This window comes from Scylla paramamosain, chromosome 3 (assembly GCF_035594125.1).
Source record: "Scylla paramamosain isolate STU-SP2022 chromosome 3, ASM3559412v1, whole genome shotgun sequence".
Taxonomy (NCBI): Eukaryota; Metazoa; Arthropoda; class Malacostraca; order Decapoda; family Portunidae; genus Scylla; species Scylla paramamosain.
The window spans coordinates 29,033,022-29,043,387 of record NC_087153.1 but is presented as its reverse complement, the minus strand read 5'-3'; the positions used below and the strand labels follow the sequence as shown (position 1 = coordinate 29,043,387).

At 42.8% G+C, this 10,366-nt stretch overlaps 1 protein-coding gene across 1 annotated transcript in view; it reads right to left on the bottom strand.

Annotated features, from left to right (window-relative positions):
* Nucleotides 1-611: 611 nt before the first annotated feature.
* The window catches only part of LOC135096684 (uncharacterized), a 20,669-nt gene continuing 10,914 nt past the window's right edge, over nt 612-10,366 (bottom strand). Inside the window, exons 2-3 of the mRNA XM_063998398.1 lie at nt 809-886; nt 612-622 (exon numbers count right to left, since the gene is read on the bottom strand). Coding sequence (XP_063854468.1) covers nt 612-622; nt 809-886 — 89 coding nt within the window. The remainder of the gene's footprint in view (nt 623-808; nt 887-10,366) is intronic.

Genomic DNA, 10,366 nt, shown 5'->3' with positions numbered 1-10,366 from the left:
GGGCATTTCTTTGTGTTGAAGTTAACCGCTGGAATTCTTACACGTATATAAACTTGAGGAAGATAAACTTACAATATGCATTTCTTCTTTTCAACCAATGGAGCTTTTACATTTATAAACTTTGAGATGATAAATTTCCTACGTGCATTTCTTCTTTTCAGCCGATGAAATTCTTGTACGTACATATACTTTAGCAGGATAAAATTATTACAGATATTTGTATTTTACAGAAGACGAATTTCCTATATACAGAAACTGAAAGCCAATAAACTTCCTACACACATTTCTACTTTTCCTGCATGAACAAAGCCGCGTAAATACAGGGCCGTGACTTTTTGCTTGTAATTAGGAGCCATTTTAGTGACGTTTAAAGGTGCAAATCACGAACAACTCGAAAGGATAAGAGACTTGCAACGCACATCACCTTTTCTTTTCTTTTTTCCCTTCATAAAGAAACACACCTACAGCACCATAACTTTTTGCTTGCAATTAGGGATCCTTTCGGGAACTTCTGAAGATGCAAATTAGGTATAACTCAAGAAATAAAGAGAAAAGAAAAGAAAATGAAAACCAGCGTAGCTACAAAACCACAAACGTATCATTAGAAATCCTTATGGTGAATCTTGAAGGCGCAAACCACATGTGTCACTCAAAGGGATCAATAAAACTACATAAGCACACACAACCACAGCAACACGCCATTCCCTCATGACTGGAGACCACTTTAGGGTGACTTCTGAAGGTGTAAATCACGTATAACTCAAAGGACCAAGAGACTCGCTTTCCAATTTCGCCAGATGCCACTCACCCGGGCGATCAAAAGTGGTGCGCGCCATTAAGGTGTCGGTGGGCACGTCCTTTCCCTTCGTTACGTCCCGCGGTGCTCCTGAGGGCGGGAAGACAGAGGGAACCTGGGAGGGACACAAGGGGAACCCGGGCGGCGTCTCGGTCACTTTGTCGAGGAGGGTTAAACTTTTGATTTTCAGCCTTCATTTATAACTCTCGTCGCGTGGCTGCGTGCTTTGAAATCATGACAGGCCGGGGAGAGAGAGAGAGAGAGAGAGAGAGAGAGAGAGAGAGAGAGAGAGAGAGAGAGAGAGAGAGAGAGAGAGAGAGAGAGGGAGCGCGTGTGTAGGAAATGAACGACAGGTAGATATAGGAAGAGAGAGAGAGAGAGAGAGAGAGAGAGAGAGAGAGAGAGAGAGAGAGAGAGAGAGAGAGAGAGAGAGAGAGAGAGAGGCACAGACAAAGAAAGGTAGTGAATATATGACGAGTAAGCAAAGGTAAGAATGAATAGATGGGACATGAGAGAGAGAGAGAGAGAGAGAGAGAGAGAGAGAGAGAGAGAGAGAGAGAGAGAGAGAGAGAGAGAGAGAGAGAGGGTAAAAGGTCACAAGAATGAGTGAAGTACGTGTAACTTTGGCGGTGTGTGAAAGGGAATCAGTCCGGTGTGGCGGGAAGACGAACAAAGGAAAGATGGAATGCGGAGAGAAAGAGAAAGAAAATGGATCTATGAATTGTTGAGGAAAAAAAATAATAATAACTGTAACTCGCTTTTAAAAGAAATTGCGATGAAATAGTGCAATTGAAAGGAAGAGAACAACTTTGTGTATATGAAGAAGACGTAAATTGAGAAAGGAAACATACATGTGAACTGAAGGAAAAATAATTACTGACTAACCTTAAAAAAATTTCATGATAAAATTATGGAGCTGAAAATAAGAAGACTTCTGCATATGGAGAGAACATAAACTGAGAAAGAAAATGCATCTGTGAACTGAGGAGAAAAAAAAAAAAACTAACGAACCTTTAAAATAAATTACGATAAGGTTATGAAACAGGAAGGTTTAAAGCAAATCTGTGTAGTATATGGAGAGGAAGTAATTTAGTAGTAACAAAGTACCAGTGAGAGAAAAAAAAAGTGATAATATAATACTGGAATGAGAAGCAAGAAAGAGGCATGTATTGATATGGAAAGAACATGAAATAAGTTATAGTATCATGACGGACGAGAGAGGAAGAAATAATAATAAAGTACTGGATTGAGAAGAAAGACAGAGGGAAAAAAAAAAACTCTATATAGATTGGATGTAAGAATAATGACTGCAGCATTGAAGGAGAGAAATAATAGTAATAAAACTTAAAGAGGAGAGAGGGCAATGACGTTTCACCCCAACAGAGCCAAACAAGATATAGAATAGAGAATGTAAAATGCCAACACTAAAGGCACCGAAGGAAATACGATACGACAGAACTACGAAGAAAAAAAAAGTGGAAAACCAACATGAAAATAAGATATAAAAAAAAATTGATACGTAAAAATATAAATCTAGAAGTGGAAAGGAATATGAATAGAAAATAGTAGCAGTAGTAGTAGTAGTAGTAGTAGTAGTAGTAGTAGTAGTAGTAGTAGTAGTAGTAGTACTAGTAGTAGTAATAATAATAATAATAATGATAATGATAATAATAATAATAATAATAATGATAATAATAATAATAATAATAATAATAATAATAATAATAACTGATAAATAAATAAAGGAAGGAAGAGGAAAAACAGGTGAACATTAGAAGGGAAACGACTTAAAAACGAACAAAACCTTTAGGATGAAGGTTAACTGGCGATTTAATCATATCAAACCAGAGAGAGAGAGAGAGAGAGAGAGAGAGAGAGAGAGAGAGAGAGAGAGAGAGAGAGAGAGAGAGAGAGAGAGAGAGGAACAGTTGTCAGAAAAATTACCGAAACAGCCAATGATTCGTAATGCCAAAGAAAAAGTGGCACAAACAGATTCCCTATCTCTCTCTCTCTCTCTCTCTCTCTCTCTCTCTCTCTCTCTCTCTCTCTCTCTCTCTCTCTCTCGTCACCAAGGCGAGGGAAAGTTCAGAGCCGATAAATAAAGGAGACAGAGAGAGAGAGAGAGAGAGAGAGAGAGAGAGAGAGAGAGAGAGAGAGAGAGAGAGAGAGAGAGAGAGAGAGAGAGAGAGAGAGAGCTCGTTGCCAAGGTGACATTGCGGAGGCCAGGAGAGGTCACGGAGGCTGGAGAGGGAGGAAGACGAGGAGGTGAAGGAGGGGGAGGATGAGGAGGAGGAGGAGGAGGAGGAGGAGGAGGAGGAGGAGGAGGAGAAGGAGAAGGAGGAGGAGGAAGAGGAGGAGGAGGAGGTGATGGGGGAATGAAGTGAGAGAGGAATCTGAGAAGAGAGCAAAGGCAAAGGAACCGAAGATGATGGTGGTGATGATGATGGTGATGGTGATAATGAGAAGATGGAATAAGAGGAAAGAAGGCAATAAAGGTGAAAGCAGGAAACTTGAGAAGGAAAAACAGACGAAAAAAAGGAAGGATGAAAAAAGAAATGTAAATACGAACAGTAGATAACGAAGAGTAAAGAAGAGAATGAAACTGGCGATGAAGGGAAGAAAATGATACGTGAAATATTTGAAGGGAGGAAAAAAAAAAAGAGCTGAAGAGGATTTCACCTGAGGAAGAGGGAGAGAAGTAAGGATGGATAAAGAAGGAGGAGGAGCAAGGCAAAAGGAGGCGAAGAGGGAGGAGGAGGAGGAGGAGGAGGAGCAGGTGAAAGAGAGAGTGATGGAAAGGAAAGAAACAATGTTGATGGGAGTAGAATCAGAGAGAGAGAGAGAGAGAGAGAGAGAGAGAGAGAGAGAGAGAGAGAGAGAGAGAGAGAGAGAAAGTTTGCATGACTGGATAATGAGAAAGAGAATAGAAGGCAGGAGAAATGGATGAAGTCGGATGATAGAAGGGGAGCGATAGAGAATGAAAAACATGGAAGGAGAAAAAAACAAAAAGGAAGAATGAGGGGAGAGGAAGAGAAATACTGGATAATGAACTGGGGCGAAGACAGGAGAAAGAAACAAGGAAGAAGAATAATTTAAGGGAATGCAAAATGATGAGAGGGAAGAGGATGAAGAGAAGGAAATTGGTAGTTATTGGAAGTAAGAAAAGAAAAGAAGGAAGGAGAGGGAAGTAAATGAAAAAGAGATAGAGAAATGGATGATGAGTGAGAGAAGGAGACGGAAGAGGGAAAGATAGAGATGTAAACAGCAGAAATATAAAGAAATGGATGGCGAATAAGAGGAAGGAGAATTAGAAAGAAGAAGGAAGAGAGAGAGAGAGAGAGAGAGAGAGAGAGAGAGAGAGAGAGAGAGAGAGAGAGAGAGAGAGAGAGAGAGAGAAGCAAGTAATAGAGAGAAAGAAATGAATAATGAGTTAGAGGAAGAGTATGAAGAATAAAGAAGAAGGAGGTGCGAGAAGTAAATGGAAGAGATAGAAATGTAAAAAAAATAATAATAAGTCGAGAACTGGAGAAAATTAAAAGAGAGGGAGAAAAGAAAAAAGAAAAACAGATAAATGATGAGGGGAGGAGAAAAGGGAAGAAGAAGAAGTAGAAGGAGGAGGAGGAGGAGGAGGAGGAGGAATTAAGAAAAGAGAAGACGTCGCAACATCACAAGAATAAAAGAGGTGGATGAGAGATAGAAGTAGATAAAAGATAAACAGATATAGAAATAGACTGTGGGTGGGAGGAAGGTTAGGAGGAGGAAGGAGAGTCTAGGGGTTAGGGGGAGAGGTGTGGGGGTGAGGGGTGAGGTGGGGGATCGAACGAGGGTACAGGTGGGGGACAAAGGGTTATGCATGCACACCTTCACCTGTGGCGCACGGGGGACTCAGCACGTATGCCCTCTCTCTCTCTCTCTCTCTCTCTCTCTCTCTCTCTCTCTCTCTCTCTCTCTCTCTCTCTCTCTCTCTTCTGTTCCTCCCTACTACCTTAACTGTCTCTCCTCCTCCTCGTCCTCCTCCTCCTCCTCCTCCTCCTCCTCCCAATCATCTCCCTCTCCTTCCTCCGGTTCTCCTCTCCGCCTCTACCATTCCCTCTTCCGTGTCTTAATTAGTGAGGTACAGGAAAGTGTGTGTGTGTGTGTGTGTGTGTGTGTGTGTGTGTGTGTGTGTGTGTGTGTGTGTGTGTGTGTGTGTGTGTGTGTGTGTGTGTGTGTGTGTGTGCGTGCGTGCATGTGTGTATGCTTGTGTGTATGTGTTTGACGGTACCTTTTATGTACGTTTGTGTTAACCCCGTCTCTCTCTCTCTCTCTCTCTCTCTCTCTCTCTCTCTCTCTCTCTCTCTCTCTCTCTCTCTCTCTCTCTCTCTCTCTCTCTCTCTCTCTCTCTCTCTCTCTCTCTCTCTCCATTTAGCTATCTATCTGTCTGTCTCTTCCTTTGTGTACATGTATGTGCGCATGCACATGTGTGTGTGTGTGTGTGTGTGTGTGTGTGTGTGTGTGTGTGTGTGTGTGAGAGAGAGAGAGAGAGAGAGAGAGAGAGAGAGAGAGAGAGAGAGAGAGAGAGAGAGAGAGTGTGTGTCTGGAGAACCTAAGATGGAGAGCTGACAACTTAACAAGCAATGGGGTCATATGAACATCTTTCCTCCTCCTCCTCTTGTGGTATGGCCATGATCCTCAACAAAGCACGCGCCTCAATGTCCACAATCGCTCGCCTTTGTCTCGGATTAAAGGGGAAACTCGTAGAAACTTGAGAAATCCAGAGACTAGAAGTAATCACGAATATCTTGAAGCGCCTCACATGAATCAGTCAGCCGGCCAAACACTTCTGCCCTGAAATGAAAAGATCGTGTATATTCTTTTGCGCTGCCTAACTATTTCATTTTTTTGTAATCGATGCATGTTTGTAGAAACTAACTCAATATGGAGACGTGAGTAAGATTTTCAAAGTTTTGTATGTGTCAGGGAGATCGTTCAAGGAAGAGAGGTGGGGGAAGGAGGAAAAATGCCGTTCTCAAGAAGAAAAGAAAAGAAAGCATAAGTCGGATAACAGATTACAAAGTAGTGGCGATGAGCTTCCGTCCATAAAGGATCTCTCAGCACGAAGCAGTCCTAAAAAAAACAACAAAAAAAACATGATGAAGGATGGATCATGCATATTTATACGAGGTGACGATAACTGTTAACCCATACGAGTCCAGAAGGCTGTTATTCACCCGCAGACAAATGAACGATGCTGCTCTAGACAAGACAAGACCAATACGGGGAGAACATTGCTGGACATTGCTTTACACTGCACATCATATCCGTGCTGCGCGATAGAATGTGAAGTCTTTATGATGTCTCTGTACATTGCGTTATTTTTCAGTATTTTCCCTACACTCTAAGTAATGCGACTCAGTACGGAATATTCCACTGTAATATTAACTATGCCAGGCCCATCTTACCTGTCACTTGTCACATGTCATTACTGAGTCCAGGGTTCTTATTAGAGATACACTACAATACACTGGAAATAATCTTCAAGATCACGGAAGTTGTCAAAAGGTAGGCTGCCTCTATTACGTGATAATCTTTGAACTAAAACAGCGCCAAGATGTTTTATACGGCTGCCACGTGCAGGCCTGATGGCGTCTTATGTAAAACCTGCACACACATGGAAGCCAAATATCAACAGGATGTCTGACCACCGCGAAGTCTGACTTGAGAACACGGCAGTATAATTATATATATATATATTTTTTTTTACCAATCGCCAGAACGAACTTGACACGCACGCTGCACAGGTCGATCATTCCATTCATTTGTCACTTGTACTAAATTTCAAAGCGATAAACATGATACAGTACTGACATTCATTCATTACAAGAGCGTGTCCATAGCTTTTGTTCACTGGTTGTGTAAGCGATTAATGAATGTTACTATGCATGCAGCGCCTCCCTTACTGAACATGACTCTTAATGTCGCAGCCGTCTGTCATAATTATTTTTAGAGTGAAGATTTTGTCATTATTATTCTTTCTTTAAATTACTACTACTACTACTACTACTACTACTACTACTACTACTACTACTACTACTACTACTACTACTACTACTGCTGCTGCTGCTGCTGCTGCTGTTGCTGCTGCTGCTGCTGCTGCTGCTGCTGCTGCTGCTGCTGCTGCTGTTGCTGTTGTTGCTGTTGCTGCTGTTGATGCTGCTGCTGCTACTGTTGCTGCTGCTGCTGCTGCTGCTGGTGCTGCTGCTGCTGCTGCTGCTGCTGCTGCTGCTGTTACTACTACTGCTACTACTACTACTACTACTACTACTACTACTACTACTACTACTACTACTGCTGCTGCTGCTGCTGCTGCTGCTGCTGCTGCTGCTGCTGCTGCTGCTGCTGCTGCTGCTGCAGCAGCTACTACTACTACTACTACTACTACTACTACTACTGCTGCTGCTGCTGCTGCTGCTGCTGCAGCAGCAGCAGCAGCTGCTGCTGCTGCTGCTGCTGCTGCTGCTGCTGCTGCAGCTGCAGCTGCTGCTGCTGCTACTACTACTACTACTACTACTACTACTACTACTACTACTACTACTACTACTACTACTATTACTACTATCACTACTACTACTACTACTGCTACTACTACTACTACTGCTGCAGCTGCTGCTGCTGCTGCTGCTGCTGCTGCTGCTGCTGCTGCTGCTGCTGCTGCTGCTGCTGTTGTCATTACATGTATCTCTTATTTGCATTTTTCTTCCCTGTGTTAACCTGAATGCTAAGGTCACAATACTTTATGAAGCGTGTAGTGTTTAGTCTAGTTCCTCTCTGCGCCATAAACACGTCCATATTCTCTCGGGCCAATACAGGTCCATACATGGTGTTCTCACATTAAATTTTCTCAGCCGCCACTGTCCCGGAGAAGGGTGGGCAGGCATCTTGCTTTCCTATCCTGCTGTCTCACTGGGATCAAACGTTAATAGGATAGTCTGCCTGTACAGTTATCCTTGCAATAAGCTAATAGACTTTGTAACCATTTATTTATGTGTTCGTATGTTCTTTGTCGTCGTGTTCATCCTCACTCTTTTCTACTTCTTTTCCTCCTCCTGTGCCTCCATCACTGCTTTCTCTCCTCTTCTTCCTCTTCTTACTTCTCTTGCTAGAGTAGTAGTTAAGTTATGCAAAACAGACGACTGAAACAACCTCATTATACTCGAACAATGCTTCTGTTGCCAGCTACTCAACGGAAATGTGTTCTCCTCCTCCTCCTCCTCCTCCTCCTCCTCCTCTCTCATCATCACTGCCCGGCTAGCTCAGTCGGTAGAACACGAGACTCTTAATCTCGGGGTCGTGGGTTCGAGCCCCACGTTGGGCGTTACGTTTTGGACCCTATGCTGCACCTCCACTACACTCGAAAGGTTCTAGTTGACATTATACTGGTTGTTATGGATATTTTTATGATTAACAAGATTTATTCACTGTTATTAGAAGAAACATTCCTGAGATCTGTCTAGTCATCTCTGTGGTCTTTGAAAATAGTCGTGGTGAGAAAGAGCCTTTCTGAATACGAGCCTTTTACCCCGTGACTGGCAAAACCTACAAAGTGATCTTAATACATTATCAAGCTGTGTTAATAAATGCCAAATACGATTTGATATAGATAAATGAAAAGTATTAAACGCACACACATACAACGCTCACCACCGCTACGTAATGAACAGCACTCTTCTACCGTGTTATAATAGCCAAAGACTTCAAACCAAGTCAACACGGCACAGAAATAGTAAATATTGCAAATAAACTAACAAGATATTTTGGAAGAGCTTTCAAATTAAAAAAAAAAAAAATGTTTTTCTTACGCTATACAACACACCCGTGTGCTCCCATCTCGTGTATTGTGTGCTGTTTTTTTTTTTTCATTATAAAAAGGACATTGAGAAAATAAAAAGAAAGGTTCAACGTGGAGCAATAAAATTAATGCTAAGATACATAATAAGCCATGTGAGGAACGCCTCAAAGAGCTTGTTTAGGCTGACGAGCCGCAGATTAAGGGGACATGTAATTAAAGTATATGAAATGTATAAAGGATTCAGCAGCTTAAATCTGATTAATTTCTTTGATGTTGATAGATCGAATTACACGAAAACAAATGAATTTAAGATTATTGGTGAGCGTTTCTTCTTCAATCGGATCTTAAACTTTTGAAATAAATGATCATCTGAAACCATTAATACGAGCAGCTCTTCCATTGCCTCCTTCAAACATTAATTTGACAAACATCTGAAGGCGAATCCACAGCAAGCTCTCTTCTTGTTATAATAGGAAAAAAAAATGTTATTAAGGCGTGTTAACTGGTAGACACAAATTACTTCCTCCATACTTCTTACTGATCACCAAAACTGCACGTCTGAAGGGAAAGTCACCTGCGGCTGAAGGTGTTGGTGAGACGTCCCAATGATTCACACATCGGACGGCAAATGGGAATCGAGTCTCTCCAGTTCTTTTAGTCGCTGTTCATTTCCCTTCCCTCTAGTGAAGATAGATTAATTTCATTCACGCTCCAAATACAACTCCATGCATCTTTTCAATATTGTATGGTAATAACTTCTTTTTCGGCCAACCTCGGGTAAAAGTATCGGAGGGTGGGGAGGAACCTAGCACTATCTTGCCCTTTCTCTGATGCTAGTAATTAGTGCAGAGTAGTGAAATCAAGCAGCCTAGAAAGGACATGAGGGTTTTGTTGCTGCGTTGTATTCCTTTGTATTCCTTCGTATTCGTCCTCCCGCCCCCCTCTTCTCTTTTTCCTTCCTTCCTCCCTTCACTCGCCTCTCCTCCCAGTCCTCTGCCCGGGCGCGATCAGCCTTCGCCTTTACTCTCCTGATTATCATAATATGGTGTAATTTATCACTTACAGCCTCGTGAGGGCGAATAAGTGTACTAATGTGCTCTTTTGTCCTCTCCCTCCTCCTCCTCCTCCTCCTCCTCCTCCTCCTCCTTCTCTCTTTTATTTTCCACGTCCCGCACCTCCTCATTCCCCATTCCCATTCTTCAATCTCTCTCTCTCTCTCTCTCTCTCTCTCTCTCTCTCTCTCTCTCTCTCTCTCTCTCTCTCTCTCTCTCTCTCTCTCTCTCCCCCCTTTTTCCTTTTCTCCCTTTCCCGTTTTCTTCCTCTCATTTTTCCTTTTTTCATCCCTCTTCCACTCTACCCATCCCCTTTGCTTCTTCTCGTCTCCATCTTATTTCCTTAGGTCCTCTCCTCTTTTCCCTCTCTCTACTCCTTTTTCCTCTTATCTCCCTTCGCTTTTCCCTGGTCACCATCCACTCCTCACTCGTGCCTCTCTCTCTCTCTCTCTCTCTCTCTCTCTCTCTCTCTCTCTCTCTCTCTCTCTCTCTCTCTCTCTCTCTCTCTCTCTCTCTCTCTCTCTCTCTCCCTCCTCTCTCTCTCCCTTCTAATTCCTCATGCCTCTCTCCCAGCCCCTTCTATCTCCCCCCTCTCTCTCCCCCCTCACTCTCCCTGTTTCTCTCCCTTCCCCTGTCCCAGCACCTCCCAGTCACCGTCCCTCCCCACTCTCCGCCCCTTACTTCTCCCTC